The sequence below is a fragment of the Chiloscyllium punctatum genome, chromosome 49 (genome assembly GCF_047496795.1).
Source record: "Chiloscyllium punctatum isolate Juve2018m chromosome 49, sChiPun1.3, whole genome shotgun sequence".
NCBI lineage: Eukaryota > Metazoa > Chordata > Chondrichthyes > Orectolobiformes > Hemiscylliidae > Chiloscyllium > Chiloscyllium punctatum.
The window spans coordinates 45,868,551-45,893,987 of NC_092787.1; the positions used below are offsets into that span (position 1 = coordinate 45,868,551).

At 42.7% G+C, this 25,437-nt stretch overlaps 1 protein-coding gene across 9 annotated transcripts in view; it reads left to right on the plus strand.

Annotated features, from left to right (window-relative positions):
- The window catches only part of pnpla7b (patatin-like phospholipase domain containing 7b), a 340,731-nt gene that overhangs the window by 298,765 nt on the left and 16,529 nt on the right, over positions 1–25,437 (plus strand). For all 9 annotated transcript variants that reach the window (XM_072566409.1, XM_072566407.1, XM_072566410.1 and 6 more), the window contains 4 exons: positions 45–161; positions 2,818–2,966; positions 5,100–5,252; positions 9,783–9,899. In XM_072566409.1, coding sequence (XP_072422510.1) covers positions 45–161; positions 2,818–2,966; positions 5,100–5,252; positions 9,783–9,899 — 536 coding nt within the window. The remainder of the gene's footprint in view (positions 1–44; positions 162–2,817; positions 2,967–5,099; positions 5,253–9,782; positions 9,900–25,437) is intronic.

The following is a 25,437-nucleotide window of genomic DNA, read 5'->3' on the forward strand; positions in this document are numbered from 1 at the left end:
ATCACTGTTCTTGATCATTGTTAATGTTTCATCCTCATCACCAGGTTCTCTCTGGCGATACTGTCGAGCTAGTATGTCGTTGTCGAGTTACCTGCCGCCTCTTTGTGATCCAAAGGATGGTCACCTGCTCATGGATGGGGGCTATATCAACAATCTACCAGGTACATTTGAGTGAGCTTTATAAAGAGAAAGATGAAATTATGTTTATATATTATAGTTCACGACTGTCAAATGTTCCGAAAAGCTTTACAGTCAATGGAGTGCATTTCTTTTCCCCCAAAGAATAGTCTGCTCCAGGTTCTCTGAGGTTGTAAGCTAGGAATACCACAGTAAACTCACCACCTGTCCACCAGGCGGCACAGTGGCTCAGTGGTTAGCACTGCTGCATACAGCGCCAGGGTCCCAGGTTCGATTCCAGCCTTGGGCGACTGTCTGTGTGGAGTGTGCACATTCTCCCCGTTTCTGCGTGGATTTCCTCTGGGTGCTCCAGTTTCCTCCCACAGTCCAAAGAATTGGCCATGCTAAATTGTCCATAGTTGTGAGGTAGGTGCATTAGTCAGAGGCGGGTGGGTGACTCTTCGGAGGATCAGTGTAGACTTATTGGCCGAAGGGCCTGTTTCCGCACAGGAGGGAATCTAATCTACAAGGCACAAGTCAGGAGTGTGATGGAATACTCTTCACTTGCCTGGTTGGATGCAACTGCAACTACTCAAGAAACTTGACACCGTCCAGGACAAAGCAGCCCACTTGATTGGCACCACATTCACAAACATCCACTTCCTCTGCCCCCGTTGCTTAGTGGCAGCAATATGTACTGTCTACAAAATGCATGCAATTCACTAACAACCCTTAGACAGCACCTCGCAATCCCATAGCCACTTTCATCTCGAAAGACAAAGATAGCAGATACATGAGAACACTGCCACCAGAATTTGCCCTCCAAGTCACTTACCATTCTGACTTGGAAATATGTTCTTGTTCCTTCACTGTCACTTGTTCAGTATCCTGGAGTTTCCCTCTAATGGTATTGTGGGTCAACCAACAGCAGGTGGACCTCAAGAAGACAGCTCACCACCAGCTCCTCCTGGGCAACTAGGGACAGGCAATAAATGCTGACCCAGCCAGCAACACCCACATCCCTCAAATGAATAAGAAAAAAGCTTTGTTTATTTTTTTCCAATTTATTTTATGTAATTTTAGAAGTTATGGAAAAATAAAATGCTGTATACTGTTCTAAGTTCATATTGAGAAGACACATTACAAATGAGCACCTTCAAATCAAGCAGCTACGGTCTGCTCCAATTTCTGTATTTCAAGTTGAAATACATTTTACAAGCAGTATTGATTTATGAATGTTTAATTTATGAAGGCTTGCATTTACAAGTGCAATACCATACATGGTTGTAATTTTCAAGGCCTGACATATGATAATTTTCAGTACTTACAAATGGCTGCTTTGTACTCCGACTGGTGATCAAATTGACTTGCAAGTGGATTCCAGAATGTAATCGGTTTGCAAGTTTGGAGACAGCCTGTATTATCATCATATAAATATTTACAGTCCTTCACGAACAGAATACATTATGATAGTGGCATGGTCTTTCATTTCGCTCTCATTATGTTGGTCAAATTATTGGTGGAATAATTCTAGGTGTATTTATTGCATTTTTGTAGATGCAGCAAACTAGGAACATATAGTTATTTGACTTCCTTTATTAAATTAAAATATTACATTGCAGTCAATCCAACATGGGCGCATGTGGTATTGGAGCTCTGAAATACTTTGCAACAATGCACAGTAACCCATACAGTGGTTGGTTCCCTCTTCAAAATCTCACAGCTTTGTCCCCTGTTACCCAAGAAGCCTTGGTCATAAACAGTGCTGCTCCAGTTACCCCAAACTTTGTAAAGAGCCTGATGGTCCTGGGTGCGATAAGGAACCCTGCAGCACAGGTAATCTTCCACCTGCACACCCCAGTTAATGTGAATGCAACTAAATCCTGAACATTCAACACATTCCCACCTCCTGTAGTTGCGTGCTGTGCATTGCACATTAGGGATTTCACTTTACCAAGATGGACATTCTTCACACTCAATCTTAGACGTTCTCTAACTTGATGCCATGGAATGTGACGGGGAACTGCCACAAGTCAGTTTACTGCTGCCTTCACCTCACATTCACACTTTGCAATCACTGAGAAATGATCCACAGTACGCCTGTTCTTCTTCCACTCTGTGTCTCTCAAGAACAGAATAGGACCAAACATTAATCAGTTCAGTTGCTCTTGGGGAAAATGAACTCACGTTGCCTGCAGAGCAAATTTAGCTGCTCAGCATGATGAGCCTGTCAAAGCATCAGTAGTTTCTAACATGTCCAGGCTCGAGCATCAAAGTAACTCAGTCTGGAGTGTGAAATCTTATAGTCCAGCAAGAGGTCCTTCAAGTTTTTAAGTTATTCCCTTAATCTTCACTGCTGAAAGGAGAGTAATCCCAGCCTTTTTTGTTTCTCCTACTCACCTCTGGCCTCAATCATCAGTGATTGAAGAGAACTGCACTCCAGCTCTGTCATTGTGGTTTACGTTGATGTGAACATTGGCATCTTTTATAAGTGGAGTGTGAGCCAGGCTGCACACTGTCCCTATCATTGGTTGTTCTCCTCAAACACTATCAGTCACAAGGGGATGCAGTTGGAGAGGTTGGAAATGTGGTCACTTCTTGCAGAGCTGGACACTGCTCACTCACTCAGGTGGCCGGTCTCCTGAAGTCCTGCGTCCAAGGTCAAGACGTTTTGCTCACTTATCTATCTTTCCTTTTCAGCTGATGTCGCCCGGTCTTTGGGTGCAAAGGTCGTGATAGCAATCGATGTTGGCAGCCAGGATGAAACCGATCTGACAAATTATGGAGACTCCCTTTCTGGCTGGTGGTTACTATGGAAACGTTTTAACCCTTGGGCAACAAAAGTGAAGGTAAAGAATAAAAATCCCTGTAGGACCCTTGCAAGCCTCCTGCCCGAAGGGGTGGCTGGTGCCTTGTAACTGCAATGACAAGCAGAACAAAACTAGCGCTGTCATCGGCAGCACAAGCACTGATATTTATTGAGCAACTTTAATCTATTAAAGGGCTTGATGCTCTTCATTACAGCATTATTAAGCAAAGTTTGAGACCAAGCCATATAAGGTATGATTGGGTCAGCTGGCCAGAAGGTAGGATTTGAGAGGTTTTGGGGGAGTTGAGGCTTAACACAACTATTGACAGTGGAGCAACGAAAATCAAGGATGTTCGGGCCAGGATTAGAAGAGCAGAGATATGGAACTGTTGATTTTTATACAGGTGAGGAAAGGCAATGCAATGGAAGAATTTGAAAACAAGGATGAGAATTTTTAAAGCAAGGCATTCAATAACAGGGATCCAATGTAAGCTAGGAAGCAAAGTGCCAATGAGAGACTGAATGGCCATGGTGCGTGTAAGGACACTGGCAGCGGTTTGGAAGATCTCATGTTTATAAAGTATGAGAGGCTATCTAGGAGGGCACTAAAATAACCAAGTCTAGAGTTAACTAGCAAGGACAAGAGTTTCAGCAGTAAACATAATTCTGCAGAGCTGTGCCGTCTCTACCCTGCTGTGTTTGTTCACTTTAATGCAGTGATAGAATCAGTAGCCTTTCATTTTTAACACAGTCCTGAAGGCAGCCTTCCCTGTTGTTGAAGAATGCAGTGATAATGCAGCACACTCACAAGAGAAGAGAATCTGGCTTGCCTGATTCAACAGAGAGCAAACATATCCAATTGAATTTGTGATTGCTAAATCTAGCCTTTTAAAAACTAAAAGATAATCTCATCTGAGCCCTACTGTAACATGTTACAGATTAAAACCTCTTCCATAGAGGTATAGCCCTGGAAAAGAACATTTTGTCCAACCAATCAAGTTGGTTCACCCACCATATGAGTCAATCAATCTGATCAGATTTACCCACCTGGTTTCCATAATATTCAACCCCTTTTCTTTCATCCATCTAGCCAATCAAATCTTGAACGTTGGCAGAGTTTATAGTTTAGGAGATCTGCTCTGGACTGGGGAAGTGGGAGGGGCAGGATCTGGTGGCTATACCAACAAAAATAGGTGGAGTTACGAAAGAGACTCTGCTGAGGGGTTTTTGAGATGCTAGGTATTCAGTGAGAAAGCAGAACCACAAAAGTGATAATCTCTGGTTTATGGCACAAGTCAAATCAGACAATTAGTGAATTCATGATGGTAGTAATGGAAAAACGTGCTTTGTGGATCATTGAGATGGTCTACAGTTGTACTGTGCTGGGACTGGTGTTCCAGTGAGATGGGGAGCCAGCGTAGGCCATGAAGCACAATTGTAATGTGTGTTTGTGACTAGGTTTGAGCCGAGGTAATTACAGCAGAATGTTGGACAAGCTTAAGTTTATGAAGAGTGGAAAGCTCACCAAGAGTGTATTGGAATTCCTGTATGTGAAGGTATTAGAGCTTGAGGGTTTCAGTTAAGCAAGGGAGGAAATGGCAAATATCATAGAGGTATATGTTGATGAATTTTGTGGTGATGAGAATGAAAGTTATAGCGTTCAGTTTGGGGTCAAATTCGGTGCAGCAATTGCAATCAGTTTGTGCACCCTGAAGAGAGGTGAATAGAATTGGTAGTGGGGACTGAGGGTTTGCTCTTCCAATCTTCAATTTGATGAAATTTCTGCTCACCCACTGCTGAATATCAGACAAGCAGTACGGCGTACCAGTAGAGAGGCAAAGTGGTTCTCCGCAGGGAGAATTCTTCCCTGCCATCATTGATTAAATCTTGTATTGGTTGTTAATGCCCCCTCCCTGAGTGGAAGGAGTCTGCTATCTACGTTAGAAGTTGGCAGCCTGGTTGAAACAGAAAATGTCAGAGCAGTCAGCATCTGTGAAGAGGGAATCTGACCAGCTGGAGTATTGCTTGTGTTTGCTGTTGTTGTTTCTTTCAACATCCTGTTATAAAAACTACAGTCATATGTAGCCTCAGTTAGGAGAATCATCTGCTCTCGCTTCACTCAGCTTCTCTCATTCAGGGACACTTGTCATTTGTTATTCTGTCCTGATTACAGGTGTTGGGCATGGCAGAAATCCAAACTCGCCTTGCTTATGTTTGCTGTGTGCGGCAGCTGGAGGTGGTGAAGAACAGTGACTATTGCGAGTACATTCGACCTCCGATCGACCGCTATGAAACCCTGGAGTTTGGCAAATTTGATGAAATTGCAGTAAGTGGAGCATTACTCTGAGCTATTGTAGGAATCTTTGGTTGAGGTTCGAGAACGCGAACAGGCCTGTCATTCTTTGCAGCTGATCAGTATCCATCCATTAAAAGACCTGCATGTGATTAAAGAACCACGCATCAAAAACTCAAAACCTAATTGGTCTTGTCGTCACTGCTCTACCTGTTACAGATGTATTTGTTCATGATAGCATTGAGAGGAGTTCCTCACCCAGTGTACTTGTGGAACTAAACACCAAACCCTTCAGTTGATTGCATTGCACTTCTCGAATAGATTCGTAACATTTACTCGCAGTACCATGAGACTGAGTGGTTAGGGTTGGTTTTGCAATCAGTATAATTGTACTCTGATGAAAATCTTTAACCTGATGACCTGACATATTCTTCACTCTACCATTACTATCGAGCCAAGTAACCAATTCTAGTTCAGTGAAAGCTGTGGAAGACCATGCTAGGAACAGCACCAGGTGTACCTGAAACTGAGTTGCTATCATGGTGACACTACAATGCAGGGCTAATATATTTGCTGGACAACAGATGCCATGTCTCTACTTCATGAGGGCACAAGTTAGGACTAAACTGTTTGTTTCTAGTTGATGATCTTTGCAAAGTAGATAATCCTCATCATTGAGCACTTCTGTGTATGAATCCATCTGCACTGTTCTCACCACAGGGTGGGTTTGTTGCTACCATCCTCTCTTTTTAGGGTAAAGATCTACAGGGCTCTAGCTTAATAAAGGAAAAACCATGAGGTAGTCTTTTTTTTTGACCACTCTCAGGATGTGGATATTACTGGCCAGCATTTCTAGCCCATTCCCAGTTGCCCTTGAGAGAACGATGGTGAGCTGTCTTCTTTAACGACTGGACTCCCATGTGCTGTAGGTGGGCCCACAATGTTAGGTCGATAGGTTCCAGGACTTTGACCCTGCAACACTCATGGAAAAAGGTTCTTATTCTAAAAAAGAGGCTGGGACTATTATGACCCAATCCCACCGAAGTACAAGTTGTGTGGATACTCGGAGAAGGGCCTCAGTGGGAGCTATTGATCTTTCAGGTTCCCCACAAGCCTGGATGATCTCATTGTCATTGCCGCATAAGGTACTTCTCCATATTAACCCTTTCAGAGCCTTACACCCAAATAAAACTTCTCCATAGAGTTTTTCTTCATTTTAAACCTTTCACCTTTTCCATATATAATTAAATTTACCTCTACTCCATCTCTACCTTATTCCTACTCAAGTTTCAGACTTCACAAATTCAGGTGATCTGGCAATTTCACTATTCTGCCAGAGATTGGCAAATGGCAATGGCTGTATGCTGTTACTGAGGATTCTTCCTGGGAAGATAAGGAGTTTGATTATTCTGCTTCATCCTGTCTCTTCCACATCCCTGTAGCTTCAAAGATCAATCTTAAATCGACCGTAGATATTTGTTCGCCAAGCCATGTAGCACTGAGAGTTACATCAGTACTGATTCATTCGTTAGCTCACGTAGGGTGGACTGGTCATTGGAGAAAGTGAGGATTGCAGATGCTGGAGGTCAGAGTTGAAAAGTGCAGTGCTGAAAAAGCGCCACAGGTCAGGCAGCATCTGAGGAGAAGGAGAATCCACATTTTGGGCATAAGCCCTTCATCAGGAAACTCACCTTGAAGAACTTCTCCTCCTCCCTCCTTTCCCTTGGACAGTTCATTGGCTAACTCATTGCTTGTGCTTCCTTGCAAACCTTGCTGATTCCTATAGTCTGATCTCTCTTTATGTTCATTGCAATGAAAAATATATCTGTCAATCCAGTATAGTCACAAAATCCTACCAAGCTTACAAATTTCTTATTTCAAACAAAGCTAAGCTCAATGGATTCTGTCTTCTGTTTGGATTCTTCCAAGAGTCTCGGGACCCCTATAAAATATTCTGCTGATGTCCTTCTTATTAGTTTTTCCATGATTGGCAGTTCCTTGACCTGTTGTTCTTTGTGACTATATATTGCTGGTACATTGTTTCTTGATCAGGACAAGATCCACGCTTGAGCTGATAGCTGTATTAAGTAAATTTGAAACCTGCATTTCAGTAGAGTCTAACCATCTCCCCTTGACATTTAGTGGCATTACCAGTTTGAAGGCTACATCATTGAACATTCTGGAAATAGTTATTGACCAGAAATTTGACATACACACTGTGACTGCAAGAGCAGGTTAGAGACTGCGAATTCTATGACTCATAACTGACCTCTTGAGTTCATAGAAACAGGCTACCATCTGAAAATTGCAAGTCAGGATAATTATGCTCCATTTGACTGAAGTATCAGAGTTGGGAGAACATGTTGCAACTGTACAGGACATTGGTTCGAGCACGTTTGGAATACTGCATTCAATTCTGATCTTGCTGCCACATGAAAGATGCTGTTAAGTTTGAAAGGGTGTAGAAAAGATTTACAAGGATGTTGCCATGGTTGGAGGCCTTGAGCTATAGGGAGAGGTTAAACAGGCTGTGGGGCTGTTTTCCCTGGAGTGTCAGAGGCTGAGGGGTGACCTTATAGAGGTTTATAAAATCATGACAGACATGCAAAGGGTAAATAGCCAAGTTCTTTTCCCCAGGGTAGGGAAATCCAGAGCTAGAGAGCACAGGTTTAAGGTGAGAGGGGAAAGATTTAAAAGGGACCTAAGGGGCAACTTTTTCACATGGGGTGGTGTGTGTATGGAATGAACTGCCAGAGGAAGTTGTGGAGGTTGGTACAATTACAACATTGAAAAGGAATCTAGATGGGTATAAGGAGAGAAAGGGCTTAGAGGGATATGGGCCAAAAGCTGGCAAATGGGACTAGATTAATTTAGGATATCTGGTTGGCATGGATGGGTTGGATTGATGGATCTGTTCCCTTATTGTTTGTCTCTATAAATGCAGCTCTAACAACTCTTGAGATGCAACATCATTGAAGGCAAAATAGACTGTTTGATGATCACCCCGAGTTTAACATAAATTCTTTGCTTTTCAATCTGTTCTTCTAACGTGCATTGTAACTGAGTGAGAAAGCCATTGCTATTCAGAGCACAGAAAATGGCCATTTGGCCCATTGAGTCCATGCTGTGTCTCTGTGGTGCAAAGTACTATGTTTTATTCCTTCGCTGTCTCCTTTCCTAGCCATGCAAGTTTGTTCCAATGCAAGTCCCTGTTGAAAGCCATTGAAGTCCCTGCTTTCATCAATCCATGTGGGCAATGAGTTCCAGTTCATTATCACACATTGTAGGGGGAGAAACATATTCTTCCTCAAATTCTAGCATTCTTTTGTCCTAGTGCCATCAACAATTGGGAACAGTATTGTTTTTTCACTTCTGCGTTATCTAAGCCACTTATAATTTTGCGCATTTCATTCGAATCTTTCCATGATCTCCTTTGTCCTATGGAGAACAATCCGAGCTTCTCCAATCTAACCTCATAATTAAAATTCCAGATCTCTGGAATCATTCTAGTAAATCATTTGTCCACCATCCTGAGGACCCTCGCACTTTCCAAAAGTGCTGTGATCAGAACTGGATGCAATCCTCTAATTGTGGCACGCAGAGAGCTTTATAAAAGTTCGACATAATTTCCTGCTTTTGTTACTTGTAGTTCAAGAACTGGCCCAGACCTCATTGCTGTACTGAGTCAAAGGTCAAAGACTTTCATATGAGAAATTATCCTAAGGCCCTGTTTTGCCTCTCAGGTGGTCAGAGGTGATTCCATTGAAGTATTTTAAATAACTTGTCCAGCTCTGATTTCCCTGCTATAGACAGGATATTATTAAGTTGGAGAGTGTTCCAAAGAGGTTTACGAGGATGTTGCCAGGAATGGAGAGTTTGAGTAATATGGATAGGCTGGGACTTCTTTCACTGGAGTGGAGGAGATTGAGGGGTATACAAAATCATGAGGTACGTAGATAAAGTGAATCACAGTTATGTTGTCCCAAGAGTGGGAGATTTCAAGACTAGTGGTCATATTTTTAAGGTGAGGGGAGAAAGATTTTAAGAAAGGGATAAGGGGCAACTTTTTCTTTACATAGTATGGTTCACGTGTGGAATGAACTTCCAAAGGAAGTTGTGGCTGCAGATACAGTTACAACATTTAAAAGACATTTGGATAAGTACATGAATAAGAAATATTTGGAGGGATATGGGATAAATTCAGGCAGGTGGGACTAGTTTAGTTTGGGAACATGGCAGGCATGGACCTTGGACGGAAGTGTCCTTCTCCATGCTGTATGACTCAATAAAAGACAGAACCTCTCTCTGGTGCCTTAGCCAATAATTATCCCTTAATCAACAGGCACGTTTTCTAGTCATTGGCACATTACTATTTGAGGTATCTTGTGGTGCACAATTTAGCTGCGACATTCCTATCCTGTTATTGCAGTGACTGCACTTAAATATTACAACAAGGATTCTAAATCATTTGAGATGTCCTAAGGTTACAAAAGAAACGCGGATCTTTCTATAAGTGCTCACTACTGCTTTAGAGATGACCTTTTACTTGTGATTCAAATGCAGGAAGTGGGCTATCAGCATGGGAAGACACTGTTTGAGCTGTGGAGCAGGAGTGGAGTTATCGACAATATTCTGAAAGACAGATCGGTCGATAATGTCACCAAGGCACGGCCCTCTGATGTAAGTTCAACGTTCAGTAGTACTGGAGAGTAGAATGGTATCTGTCATACAATCTGAACTCTGAATAATTGTAGCAAGTCAATGCTTGTCGATGCGACCGATGCACAGAATGTTATTAATTTGCTTAGAATGTTTACTGACTTTTCAAAGCCATTTTTGGTTTTGTACAAAGTATTCGTTTGCAGAAATTGATATACACTGAATATTCAGGAAACTGTTGATGTCCTGAGTAATATGTGTGATGTATTCTGCTGCTGTCATGCTGTGCTATCTTTACCAGGAACACTGAGTACATTGCGTGCTAAGCCCTTCCCTTGCTTTCATTTGTCTAGCATTCCCCACTTTCCTGTAATATCCTCAGGAGAATCTCTCAGTCCTCTCTCTGGGCCACAGTTATACCTCTTTATGCCTTTTTGCATCAATAAATATTAACTTTTTAAAGTTATATATATTTTTCAGAAAATTTTCAGAATGTACCACATTCCTAACATAGTGTCAATGTTGCTTGATTTATCTCATCATTGCTCCTTCTCATTTGAAGCTGTGTGATGCTGTCTCATTGACTTAGTTTCCCAATGTCAAACCAAGAGAGTGTCATTCAGGGGTTGTGTTATTCAAGGGAGGCTCAGTCAATGTTCAAAATGTGGTGTTAAAGCTTTTTCTGATACTGTTTCTTTAATTGTGGGATGTATGAAAATGCACAAGTCACCCATTCATGGTATTCCTTAGTTACAGCCTTAGGGGGAAGAGAGAGAGAGAGTTGAGATAAACAGATTTGTTCAGTTTGCATTGGATTGGCAAATCCTTTCTTTGAATTTGACAGGCAGGGCAGTTCAGGTGATCGTATTTTACTGGGATTAAGCAAAAATGCTATTCTGTTATGGGCAATGTGAAAATCCCTTGAAAAGAGACTGAAATCTCAGAGAAACACATTTTGGTTCAGGAAATGTGTACATCTAGTGACAATTTTGTTTCTCGAGTATTAGTCCTGATCTTAAAATTGTGATTTTAAAAAAAACTATTTCCCCTCCTCCATGAGTTAGTTGGAACTGTTTTGTTTTTTCTTCAGTGCTTGTTTAACTTATTGTAAATAAATTTGTTTCTAATTTAAACTTAAAACTAGGTCTTCTGTAATACTTTGTCCAATTAAAATGCCAGGACAAAACACATTGATGCCAGAGACACATCCAGGAGCTAAATGGTGATACCACCTGCATTTGCACATTACCCAAAACTGATCACAGGAAACACAGTCATTGGGACAGGGAGGTGGGACTAACCCCTGAGAATATTCTAAGAGGTTGGAAAGTCAGGAAAACCTTAACTTATGAGAAAAAGACTGTACGATCTTTCTTGCTAGATCAAGTTAATTGGGTCAAAAGGTACATAGACCTATATTCCCTTGGGTTGAGAAGAATGATATGTTGGTTGCAGGGCTGAGGGGTGACCATATAGAGATTAATAAAATCATGAGAGGCACGGATAGGGTGAATAGCCAAGGTCGTTTTCCCAGGGTAGAGGAGTCCAAAACTCCAGGGTATAGGTTTGGGTGAGAGAGGAAAGGTTTAAAAAGGACCTGAGCGATAACGTTTTCATGCAGAAGATGGTGCATGTATGGAACAAACCACTAGAGGAAGTGGTGGATGTGGGTACAATTACAATATTTAAAAAGCATCTAGATGGGTACATGAAGAGGAAGCCTTTCGAAGGATTTGAGTCAAATACTGGCAAATAGAACTAGGTCGGATTGGGATTACTGGTTGGCACAGATGAATTAGATCAAAGTATGACTGTATCTCAGTGAAAACTATAAAATTCTGAAAGAGGCTTGATATGGTTGATGCTGGAAGGATGTTTCCCTTGGTTAGGGAGCCTAGTGTTAGGATTCACAGTTCTGGCCTCTTCGGACTGAGGTGAAGAGAAATGTTGCCTTTCAAATGATTGAATCCCTGAGACTGCTGATACCTAGTTATTGAGCATATTTAAAGCCGATTTATAGGTTTCTGAATGAGAATGGAATTGACAGGATGTAGGGATGAAATAAGAAGGTGGAGCAGGTAAAAATGTTCATCCATGATCTTATTGTTTGACAAATGTGCCATATTACTACATGTGATCCTATTTCTTAAATGATCTTCCTCATCCATATTTAACTTGTGATATTGCTTAGTATGATCAGCAACAGAGCTAGCCCACAGTTACTTGCTTTGTCTCTTTTTTTTTTGAATAGGACTCTTCCATTGACCCTACTGCAGTCTTTTGATACAGTTTCAGTTATGGAAAACCATGTGTGTGTATTTTCGTAATGTGGAGTGTAATTGGCAAGGGACTGTTTTTGACTAACGAGTTTGGAAGGGACTGCTGCATCTTTTAAAAGTAACTTTTCCCACATTGTAATCGGTTTCCTTCCTTGCTGTTTGTTTAAGTAGTAGGTGGAGGCTACTGCAGGCAGACTTGAGCGTGTGGGCATATACAGGGGGAAACTTGCAACATGTAGCTGATTGGTTTGAGAGTGGTGACCAGTTAATGGCAGAGGCTTTTCACCTGCCAAGAGCAATGTGATTGGCTCCTTGGTAGCTGGACAAGTTGTGGGAGTGATTAATAAAGTCAGAAACCTTTAGACCTCTGGAAAGGGACTTGGTATCTTTTACTCTGCAGTGGAACATATCTAAAACTTGAAGAAAGCCAGTCTATTATCCCTCACCAGTTGCTGTTAACTGTCGCTTGAGAGATTGAGGAGGACCACCTATCAAATCTTGTGGACAGGGACCATTGAGCTGCCTTCCCAGTTTTTCCTTCCACCCATAACAGCGAAGTTATTTTGTCTGTCTGTGTGGATAGGGGGTTTTAGAAAGGGAGGATTAGAGGTTTATCTGGTCAAATTACGTGTCAGTCATTCACAGTGTTTACCTGTGGCCACAATCTTATTTATAATAAATCATAATTCATTGATGCAGAGGCATGGTCTGTGTTTTCTGTTAACCTGGATCTAAAATGACAGATAAGTTAGGAAATTTGTTTATTTTAACAAAACCTTTAACTTGTGTGATGATTCCAGGACTAGATTTGATTTCCGGTGCACTACCCCAACACGACATGACTGTGTACGTGTATAAACCATGGCTTGTGGAACGCTACAAAACCCTCTGTATACTCTGGTTTGTGGATATGTCTGTTGCTGTCTGCTGTGCTTCTTACAGATTGTTTAAGATTGAGTGTAAAATGAGAAAATGAGGACACTTTAGAGATCAACACATCATTGTTATTGCAATATTCCCACTATTAAAGTCAACAATTTTAGATTGGGAGTATTTTACGGAGTTAAGCCATTTCTCCTGACTCTGATCATAATTAATCAACAACTAGTTTCAGAATGTCATTACACAGGAGGTTTGTGCAGTAGCCAGACTTCACACCAAGGCACAGTCTCTAATGAAAGCTGCTTTCTTGCTTTTCATCTTCCTTTCCTAGTGACCTTCCTACTCCTTTATTCAGTATTAACTTCTTAAAATACCTGAAAAGTGGTTCATTACTAGCTGGTATGTGGAGATATCACAGCCATTCCTTCTCATCTCCACCTCCATAATGTTTCACCTCCTAAATGCCCAATTCTTTTGTTTTTGTTCCCATAAAGCTGTGATGGATGCAGTCTGCTTGTATGTTCTGTCAGATTGTTATGGAGACAGTGACCATTGAACCTAGCGACCTTCCATCTCAGCTCTTGCCCTTGGAGATGGAGTTTTCACAGCTCCCTAGTTACTCAGAAGGTGATGAAATATCCCAGTGACTGACTGAGCACCCACATTGACTGTTGCTTGCTCATGCTGTCACTGTTTGAGCTATAAGAATTATTATCAGTTTGAAATGATTTAAAGAAAAATTTTAGTCTGACATGTCTGAAAAAGCCTTCCTCAATGGCTTAACCATGGTTTATTTACATACAGCACGATTCACAAAGACAGCTAGTTTATTGAACCAAATTGTCAGTGTTTAAAATGGTGTGAGTAATTATGTGAGTAAACTAAAGACCTGCATTTAACCAGCACCTTGCAAGGTGTCAGCGCGTTCCAAGACACTCAGCAGCCAGTGAAGTATATTTAAAATGTAGTCACTGTCATGATGTTGGATTAGCATTTCAAATGTACACTGAAAGGCACAAGTAGGTCAAGCTACTGAATGATCATTCACTGCTGCAGTTTCTGATGTTTGAGAGAGCTAAGGGATGGGCTATTCTGATCACTGAATATAAGGTATAGATGTTGGGGACTTTGCTGAGTACTTTTGAAATCCAGAAATGTACAGGGCCATAGATAGGTCTTCAGCTGGGATTTCCTTCTTACGATTGTCGTCACCTTTCTCTTCCCCTCACCTATTTTTATAAGTTGTGTAACTTGCCAAAGTGCCGGAGGGCCATGGGCTGCACTCTCATTAAAGAGAGGAAACTGGTGGTGGGGTTAACCTGAAGGTCACCATGCTTCAGGTAAGGGGCAAGTTTCAGAAGCTGGGACCTTCATGGTGACCTTTATGAAAATCAATTGAACTGGCATTCGCTCTTTTGTTTTAATCCATAGATTAGAACATGGGCAGCACGGTGGCTCAGTGGTTAGCACTGCTGCTTCACAGCGCCAGGGACCCAGGTTCGATTCTAGTCTCCGGCGACTGCCTGTATGGAGTTTTTTTGCACATTCTCCCCGTGTCTGCATGGATTTCCTCCAGCTGCTCCAGCTCCCACCCACAGATGAGGTGAATTGGCCAAGTTAAATTGCCTGTCGTGTTCGGTGATGTGTCGGTTAGGTGCATTAGTCAGGGGAAATGTAGAGTAATAGGGTACAGGAATGGGTCTGGGTGGGATATTCTTTGGAGGGTCGGTGTGGACTTGTTGGGCCAACTGGCCTGTTTCCACACTGTAGGGAATATATGATTCTATGGCATGATGTTTGAAACAGAAACAAATTGCCAGAAAAGCACAGCAGGTCTGACAGCATCTGTGGAGAGAAATCAGAATTAATGTTTCAGATTGAGCAACTCTTCCTCAGAACTGATTGTGTTTGATGTCTTTTTATTGAGATTGGAGAGCTGAATGGGAATCAAGTGAAGTGATAGATGGAGGTAGATTGGGCTCTTTTTAACCCCAATGTATCCAGTCGCTGGGGAGAAACTATTTCAACTGGATGCAGGGTTGGTAAGTGGAGGACCTTACTTTAAGGTACTTGACAAAAAAAAGAGGGATATATAGAGATTCTTACACAGCCAGCTAAGATACAGAACCTGCCAGATTCAATAGTAATGTCAAAGGTAATTAGATGAATAATTGGAAATGAAAAATTTGCCAGCCTGTGTGATAAAAGTGGAACCAATTAGATAGACCTTTCAAAGAGCTGGGACCAGCACAATAGACCACCTTATGAGGCTGTGATTCTTTGGGAAGTGCAGAAAACACAGTGCATTTACTCATGCATTCTCTACAGAGACATTGTACAGCAGCTGGATCATTGTGTGCTATTACACATCACTTATTAGGTGCTTTCAGCCTTGCACGTATCATAAGATGATGTCAAAGGAAAATAGGTCCTTCCCTTAATGAATAAAAAAAAGCACATTTATTTTCATAGAACATCACTGTGCTCTGCAGCCTTCGATGTTGCGCTGACCTGTAAAACCAATCTAAAGCCCTTCTAACCTACTCTCTTCCATTCTCCTCCTTACGTCTATCCAATGCCCTTAAAGTTGGCAAGTCTACTACTGTTGCAGGCAATGCATTCCACGCCCCCTACTACTCTGAGTAAAGAAACTGCCTCTGCCATCTGTCCTATATCTATCACTCCTCAATTTAAAGCTATGTCCCCTCATGCTAGCCATCACCATCCGAGGAAAAGGCGCTCACTGTCCACCCTATCTAACCTCCTGATTATCTTACATGTCTTAACTAAGTCACCTCTCAACCTCCTCTCTAATGCAAACAGCCTCAAGGCCCTCAGCCTTTCCTTCTAAGACCTTCCCTCCATACCAGGCAGCATCCTAGTAAATCTCCTCTAAATCTTTTCCAAAGCTTCCACATCCTTCCTATATTGCAGTGACCAGAACTGAACGCAATGCTCCAAGTGCAGTCGCACCAGAGTTTTGTACAACTGCAGCATGACCTCATGGCTCCAAAACTCAATCCCTCTACCAATAAAAGCTAATACACACCATATGCCTTCCAAACAACCCCATCAACCTAGGTGGCAACTTTCAAGGATCTATATACCTGAACATCGAGGTGTCTCTGCTCATCTACACTATCAAGAATGTTACCATTAACCCAGTACTCTGCATTCTTGTTACTCCTTCCAAAATAAATAACCTCATGCTTTTCTGCTTTAAATTCCATTTGCCACCTCTCATCCCAGCCCTGCAGCTTATCTATGTCCCTCTGTGACCTACTACCTTCATCACTAACCACAAATCTACCAACCTTGGTGTCATCCACAAATTTACTAACCCATCCTTCTATGCCCTCATCCAGGTCATTTATAAAAATGACAAACAGCAGTGGACCTAAGACAGGTCATTGCGGTACCCTACTAGTAACTGAACTCCAGGATGAACATTTCCCATCAACCACCACCTTCTTTCAGCTAGTCAATTTCTGATCCAAAACGCTAAGTCACCCTCAATCCCATGCCTGTGTATTTTGTGCAATAGCCTACCGTGGGGAACCTTATCAAATGCCTTACTGAAATCCATATACACCACACCAACCACTTTACCCTCATCCACCTGATTGGTCTCGTCCTCAAAGAAATCAATAAGGTTTGTGAGGCATGACCTACCCTTCACAAAACTTTACTGACTGTCCCTTATCAACTTATTCCTTTCTCAATGATTATAAATCCTACCTCTTATCACCCTTTCCAACACTTTACCCACAACCGAAGTAAGGCTCACTGGTCTATAATTAGCAGAGTTGAATCTACTCCCCTTCTTGAACAAGGGAACAACATTTGCTATCCTGCAGTCTTCTGGCACTATTCCTGTAGGCAATGGTGACATAAAGATCAAAGGTTTGGCAGTCTCCTCCCTGGCTTCCCACAGAATCCTAGGATAAATCCCATCTGGCCCAGAAGACTTATCTATTTTCACACTTTCCAGAATTGCTAACACCACCTCCTCATGAATGTCAATCCCATCTAGTCTAGTAGCCTGTATCTGAGTATTCTGCTTGACAATCGTGTCTTTTTCTATTATGAATACTGAATAAAAGTATTCATTTAGCAATTCCCCTATCTTCTCTGACTCCATGCACAACTGTCCTTGATTGCCACTATTCTTACTCTCGTCAGTCTTTTATTCCTGATATACTGATAGAAAGCCTTAGGATTTTTGTTGGTCCAATCTGCCAGCAACTTCTCATGTCCATTCCTGGCTCCTCTTAGCTCTCTCTGTCTTTCCTGGCTAACCTGTAACTCTCAAGTGCCCTAAAACTGAGCAATCGCATCTCATCCTAACATAAGCTGCCTTCTTCCTCTTGACAAGAAATTAAATTTCCATCGCTCCCGCACTCAACCACTTCCTTCCTGCCTGACAGGTACATACTTATCAATGATCCGCGGACCTGTTCCATGAATGAGTTCCACATTTCAATTGTGCGCATCCCATACAGTTTCCTTCCCCATCCTATATATCCTTAACCTTGCCTAATCACATTGTAATTGCCTTTCCCCCAGCTAAAACTCTTGGCCTGCTGTATATACCTATCCCTTTCCATAAACCTAGAAGTAAACATAACCAAATTGCGGTCACTGTCACCAAAATGCTCACCTCCCTCCAAATGTAACACCTGGCTGGGTTCATTACCCAGTACCAAATCCAATGTGGCCTCGCCCTTGTACGCTTGTCTACACACTATGTCAGGAAACCCTCCTGCACACATTAGATGGGTCAGTTTTTGTCCAAAATACTTGAACTATAGTATTCCTAGTCCATATTTGGGAAGTTAAAGTCCCCAATAACAATTACCCTATTATTCTCGCTCCTATTGAGGATCATCTTTGCTATCCTTTCCTCTACATCTCTGGAACTGTTTGGAGGCCTATAGAAAACTCCCAACAGGGTGACCTCTCCTTTCCTGTTTCTATCCTCAGCCCGTACTACCTCAGTAGACAAACCCTCAAATGTCCTTTCTGCCACCATAATACTGTCCTTGACTATCAATGTCCCCCCTCCCTCACCCCAACTCTCAACCTCCTGTATACTCGAACTACAATTTAGGTTCCCATCCCCCTGCTGAATTAGTTTAAACCCTCCTGAACAGCATTAGCAAGTGCCCCCCAGGATATTGGTACCCCTCTGGTTCAGGTGAAGACCATCCTGTTTGTTGAGGTCCCACCTATCCCAGAAAGAATCCCAATTATCCAGGAATCCAAAACCCTCCCTCCTGCACCATCCCTGTAGCCACATGTTCAACTCTTCTCTCTCCCTATTCCTTGCCTCGCTAGTACATGGCACAGGCAACAAACCAGAGATAACAACTCTGTTTGATCTAGCTCTAAGCTTCCACCCTAGCTCCCTGAATTTCTGCCTTAACTCCTCATCTCCCTTCCTACCTATGTCGTTGGTGCCTATGTGGACCACGACTTGGGGCTGCTCCCCCCCCTCCCCCTCAGGGATCCTGAAAACATGATCAGAGACATCATGAACTCTGGCACCTGGGAGGGAACACACTCCCTCTGTCGTTCCCACAGAACCTCCTATCTGTCCCCCTAACTATCCAGTCTCTTTGCTACATTTTTATACTGCATGCCTGTCCACTGATGTAGAAATAGTATTCTGTTTGTACACATTTCTTGCCTGGATGTCACGTTGTTATGGTTTCCAGTTGGGTGTTTTTATGGCAGTTTCTCCTTGTTGGAACTTGCTGTGTATGTAAACTGGGAATCCCGTATGTAAGCATTTTTTTTCTTTAATCATGTCATTGGAAGTAGTAACCATGATTCTGAAATCTCCCTCCTACTGTCATCATCCTATACTTAGACCAAGTTAAAAATCTTACAACACCAGGTTATAGTCCAACAGGTTTAATTGGAAGCACACTAGCTTTCAGAGCGACGCTCCTTCATCAGGTGATTGTGGAGGGCTCGATCGTAACACAGAATTTTTTGCAAAAATTTACAGTGTGATGAAACTGAAATTATACATTGAAAAATTGATTGTCTGTTAAGCCTTTCATCTGTTAGAATACAGTGATAGTTTCACTTCTTTCATGTGTAAATCACAAAACCTTTTTTTAAAAGTTGCATTCTCGGGTTAGCTGTTAACAATGGTGATAGCTAGACAATATGTTGAAGATGTTAGCCCCCTGTGTTCTCTGTCTATGCCATGATGTTTAGATTAATTCTAATCTAAAAAGTGAGATAACAGAGTTTTACATAAATTCATGCAGTTTTTGAGCTCAGAGTTCTACATGAATGTATGCAGTTTTTGAGCAAAGTACAATGTAACTCTGCAAGTACAAATTCACCCCACAAAATGTGTGTGTGCCTGTGGGTCTTTGTCTGTGTGTGTGTCTGTCTGGGGTGGAGATTGTGAGTGTGAGAAAATGTGTGTGTGTGTGTGTGTGTGTGTGTGTAGTGAGTGCAGAGTGTCTTAAGTCTGTGAGGGGGTGCATGTGTGAGTGTGGGAGTGTGTGTGTCTATAAGGGTGTATGTGGGTGTCTGTGTGCGCGTCTGTGTGTACCTGCGTCCCTGTGTGTGTGTGTGTATCGTGCAATGGTGATCACCTGTAATGTGACATGAACCCAAGGTCCTGGTTGAGGCCCTCCCTATGGGTACCGAACTTAGCTGTCAGCCTCTGCTCGACCACTTTTCTCTGCTGCCTGTCCCGAAGTCCACCTTGGAGGATGGTCACCCGAAGGTCCGAGGCTGAATGACCTGGACCACTGAAGTGTTCCCCAACTGGGAGGGAACCCTCCTGTCTATTGATTGTTGTGCAGTGCCCATTCATCCGTTGTGGTAGCCTTTGCTCGGTTTCCCCAATGTACCATGCCTCCGGGCATCCTTGCCTGCACCGTATAAGATAGACAACGTTGGCTGAGTCACATGAGTACCCGGCACGCTACACAGCTCTCATTATGCTCTTCCGATCTCCTGTTGATATGTTTTTGATCTCAGTTTTGTATCAACCTTTCCAGTAGTGAATTTAAATGTCTACATTTTCAATGTAATTTTCCTATGTCAACAGCCTTTGGTCATGGTGTAATTGTGGGATCTGTCCATCAGATGGCACTGAAGTTTTAACCGTTGTATTATTCAGCATTAGCCAATGGGTAGAGATTACTTCCGCTATCTTGCCATCACAAAATGTGATATTTCTCACATGTTCATGCTTTTTTATATGTTGATTCCAATTGTCTTTAATTTTAATATTTTGTACTGTTTTCAATTTCTTTCTTTCCCAATTTTAAGCCAGTTATGGCCCACTACCCAGTGTCACGTTGTGCCCAACTTAATTGCTGTCTTGTCCTCAGCCTCTCTACTCCTTGGTTCATCCTTGGCCACTCGCTGACTGATTAGTCATAGTGTTTTCAAGAACAGAAAAAGGCCCTTTGATTTGATAAAAACTGAAAGAACTGTGGCTGCTGTAAATCAGAAACAAAAACAGAAATTGCTGGAAAAGCTCAGCAGGTCTGGCAGCATCTGTGGACAGAAATCAGAGTTAACGTTTCAGGTCCAGTAACCCTTCCTCAGAGCCAGTTGCAGGTCCAAAATACTTCAGAGACTTTGACAGTCTACAGCAGTTACCTCCAAGCACTGGATAAACATCATCAATGCTCTCTATGTAAAATGTTTCAGAGTTGTTGGCAGAATAGGTGGTGGAATGCCTGCATTCTCTCCCAGGCTAACAGGGGGCACTAATCAGGTTTCATGACCAGGTCATGTGCTCATGTACCTGACGAGAGACTCCCAGAGCAACTAGTCTACTTCAAACATTTTCTTGTCAGACACTTTCACGAAGATGGAAGGCATTCTTTGAGGCCACCTTTGAAGCATCAGTGAAGGGATCCAACATTCATACTAATTCACAGGAGTTCCTGGCCTGCGAGTGCCCAACGGGGAAGGAGTGTTTGCGAAGGCACTAAGGACTTTGATGGGATCTTGCGGAGGCCAACATTCGGCAGTGGAAGATATGCTCAGTTCCCTGGCAACTCCTCTCCCTGTTCCTTTGAACACCACCAGCCCCACAAGTGGTAAGGTGAATCAGGTCATCTCAGTGTGTGTAACAGGAGACATCCTCAACGCTGATTATGGAACATCTTGGTGTCATTGTGTCATCTGCACCCTGGATAAACGCCTAAAATTCCTGCTCCTATATCCACTTGTACTCTACTTTGTATTTACTTCCGCTTCTTATATTTACTAAGCTTCACACTCGAATGTGAAGAGTAAAAGAGACAAATTGGACATTAATATTAGAACATTGACTTGGACAATAACACAGGACAAACTTGAACAACTTCCCAAAATGACCAACACAGGAAGAGATACATGGCTCCGGCTAACTGATAAGCAGTGCCATGGCTGATTCACTACGTAGCGTCTGCCACTGTCTGGGGTCGTGGCCAAGTTCAACACAACCACTGAGACAATCCACAACAGTGGAGAACAATTTCTCACCCTGTACTGCACCCCTCTAATGAGCCCACAAGTGTGTTGGGGAAATATCAACAGCGTGGTGAATAATGTATGAAGTTTATTTTGTCCATAATTTCTATTTTCGGGAAGATAAGACCACAAGTCATAGAAGTGGAAGTAAAGCCATTCGGCCCATCGAATCCACTCCGCCATTCAATCATGGCTGATGGGCATTTCAACGCCACTTACCTGCACTCTCCCCTTAATTCCTCGTGAGATTAAGAATTTATTAATCTCTGCCTTGAAGACATTTAACGTCCTGGCCTGCACTGCACTCCATGGCAAAGAATTCCACAGGCCCACCACTCTCTGGCTGAAGAAATGTCTCCTCATTTCCGTTTTAAATTGACCCCCCCTCTAATTCTAATATCCTAGTATCCCCACCTGACGGAAACAAATTCCCAGTGTCCATCCTTTCTAAGCCATGCATTATCTTGTACATTTCTGTTAGATCTCTCCTCAACCTTCTAAACGCTAATGAATTCAATCCCAGGATCCTCAGCCGTTCATCGTATGTTAGGCCTACCTACCATTCCAGGGATCATCCGTGTGAATCTCCGCTGGACACACTCCAGTGCCAGTATGTCCTTCCTGAGGTCTGGGGCCCAAAACTGGACACAGTATGCTAAATGGGGCCTAACCAGAGCTTTATAAAGTCTCAGTTAACACATTGTTGCTTTTACATTCCAACCCTCATGAGATAGATGACAACATTACGTTTGCCTTCTTAGTCATGGACTCAACCTGCAAGTCAACCTTTAGAGAATCCTGGACTAGCACTCCCAGATCCCTTTGTACTTTGGCTTTAGGAATTTTCTCACCGTTTAGAAAATAGTCCATGCCTGTATTCTTTTTTCCAAAGTGCAAGACTTCACATTTACACACATTGAATTTCTTAGCCATTTCTTGGACCACTCTCCTAAACTATCTAAATCTTTTGTAAAGAAAGAAGATTGAAGAAAAAATGAAGAAAGCAAAAACATTGTCTGCTCTGGGTTGGAGGTACTAATTATTTAAAATTGCCTAATTTATATAAAATCTGCTTCCTACCTCAGGGCTCATAAATAACTTTATAAAGAAAATTAGGAACGTGAGTAAGCTATTCACACCCTTGGGCCTATTCCATCATTCAATTAGACTCGAGCAGATCAGTGCTTTAACTTCATTTTTCTACCTTATCTCCATTTCCCTTGATACTCTGAAACAGGCATAAATCTAATGATCTTTATCTCCAAACCTCCAATCTTCCTAACACTTTAAACCTTCTCGGGGAGAGAGCCATCTTTTACAATTTTCCTATCTCCCAGATAAATGAGCATTGCTGTTGCCTGGCCAAGCTTTAACTTTAAGGTTACGCCCTCGTTCTTGATTGCTGTAGCAGAGAACATAGTTATAGGAAAAGAAAGGGAATGCATTGAAGACAGTGAACAGCACAGACAACATTCTTGGAGAGATGTTTTAGTTGTAGATTCCTACCAGGTTAGAAGATAAAAAATGATTAGCACCGAAAAGAATATAAGAAACGGGGAAAGACACATGCATACACAGGAAAGAGATAGAACAAGCTGTTACACGTTTTGGTAGAGATCAGGAACTGGTTAATTATTTGTGATGGATAAAAGAACTTGCCATAAAACCTTTTCGTGGTTTAAAGGCATCATTATTGGCTGTGACAGGTCATCGGGGATCTTATTCCCACTTGAGAGCAGATGATGCCTCGGTTTAACATCACAACTAAAAGACTCTATACTTCATAGAATGGAATACAATCCCTACAGTGTGGAACCAGGCCATTCGGCCTGACAAGTCCACACCGACCCTCTGAAGAGTAACCCACCCAGACCCATTCCCTCTACCCTAATATTCTACACTTATCCCTAACTAATGCACCTAACCTATGCATCCCTGAACACTGTGGGCAATTTAGCATGGCCAATTCACCTGCACATCTTTGGATTTTGGGAAGAAACTGGCGCACCCAGAGGTAACCCACACAGACATGGGGAGAATGTGCAAACTCCACACAGACAATTGTCCGAGGCTGGAATCGAACCCAGGACCCTGGCGCTGTGAGGCAGCAGTACTAACCACTGAGCCACTGTGCCGCCCTGTTGCCGGCGCAGCATTCCTTTAGTACCACACTGAATTACCAGCCTACATTTTGTGTAAAATCTCTTAATTTGGGAGGCAGGAAATGGGGTTCTTCAACCTGCACCCTCTCTGATACTGAGGCAGGAGGTGCTTTATGTTGAACTAAGCTAAGACAGAAGAAGAAACAATGTGAGAGATCAAAGACTCGTAAGATAGAGAGTCGCTAGAGGATAGCAGTATAGTGAAGTGTAGGTAGGCACAAAGCAATGGATATAATTCAAAAAGTCAAGCAAGCTCTTGCAGCCCAGAGCCCTGGGAGAAAGCAGTTGGCCAGCATCAAGTGTGTAGATCACCTTCCGAACACAGGTGCAGTGTCCAATAGAGAGGTGAGATTCTCTTCCTCACACTTAGAGACAAAGCAATACAATTTGGCCTCCTCAAAGTTAGGAAATCATGTGCCTCGGCTGAGGACTTCCATTCTGTCTGAGTTTTGTCACTTGCTACTTCAAATCTTTGGCATCCTCCTGACAGACTGGCCTGTATGTGCGTTTCACAGGTCCACAGAAAGACTCTGGGACTGAGACCGACTGGATTGCTCTAAGGAGAGTGAGGGTGGTTTGGATGGACCAAATAGCTGACTCCTGGCGCCTGAAATAACTGTGATTGTGTCTGCATTGAAAGATTGAAGACCTTGAGGTGGTTTTTGCCACACTTTGTTTAACTGTCATCCAACAGTAGCAGACTTACCTTTTGAGTTAGAGGTTGTGGGCTCTGACCCCCAGATACATGAGCACAAAATCCAGATTGACGCTCCAATAAATCATGAGAGGGTGAGAGAGTGCTGCACTGTTAATGATGTGGTCCTTCGATTAAACCTCGTCTGCCCTCTTAAGTGGGGTTGTAGGTTGGAAGAAAATCAGTAGAGGTTTCCCCAGTGCCCTGACCAACATTAATCCTTCAGCCAACGTTGTAAACATAGATTCAATCACAGAGTTATTCCTGTGCAGAAAGAGGCCATTTGACCCATGTCTGCAACTCTCCAGTGAACATTATGAATTCATGCCATTCCCCCTGCTTTCCCCCCTCCCCACCCCACACCCGTATGCCTTGTTTCTATTCTAATAATCCATCTAATGCCCTCTTGAATGGATTAGATTAGATTACTTACAGTGTGGAAACAGGCCCTTCGGCCCAACAAGTCCACACCGCACCCACCGAAGCGCAACCCACCCATACCCCTAACCTAACACTATGGGCAATTTAGCATGGCCAATTCACCTGACCTGCACATCTTTGGACTGTGGGAGGAAACCGGAGCACCCAGAGGAAACCCACGCAGACACGGGGAGAATGTGCAAACTCCACACAGTCAGTCGCCTGAGGCGGGAATTGAACCCGGGTCTCTGGCGCTGTGAGGCAGCAGTGCTAACCACTGTGCCACCGTGCCGCCCAAATGGCTCAATTGAACCTGCCCCAGCCATATTTCTGGGAACAAATGTGAAGACATTTTCTCTCATCACGTTTGCTCTGTTTGTAAATCACTTCAAATCTCTGCCATCTTGTACTTGTTCCTTTTACAAGCAAGAGCAGTTTCTCCATCTACTTTCGCCAAACCCCTCATGGTTTTCAAAACTTCTACCAAGTCCCCTCTGAGCCTTGTTTTCTCTAAGGAGAACAGTCACAGCCTGGAATCATTCTCATCAACCTCTTCTGCATTTTCTCCAATACATTCACGTCTATCCTACAGTGTATGGAGGGAAGGCCTCATAAGGAAAGGC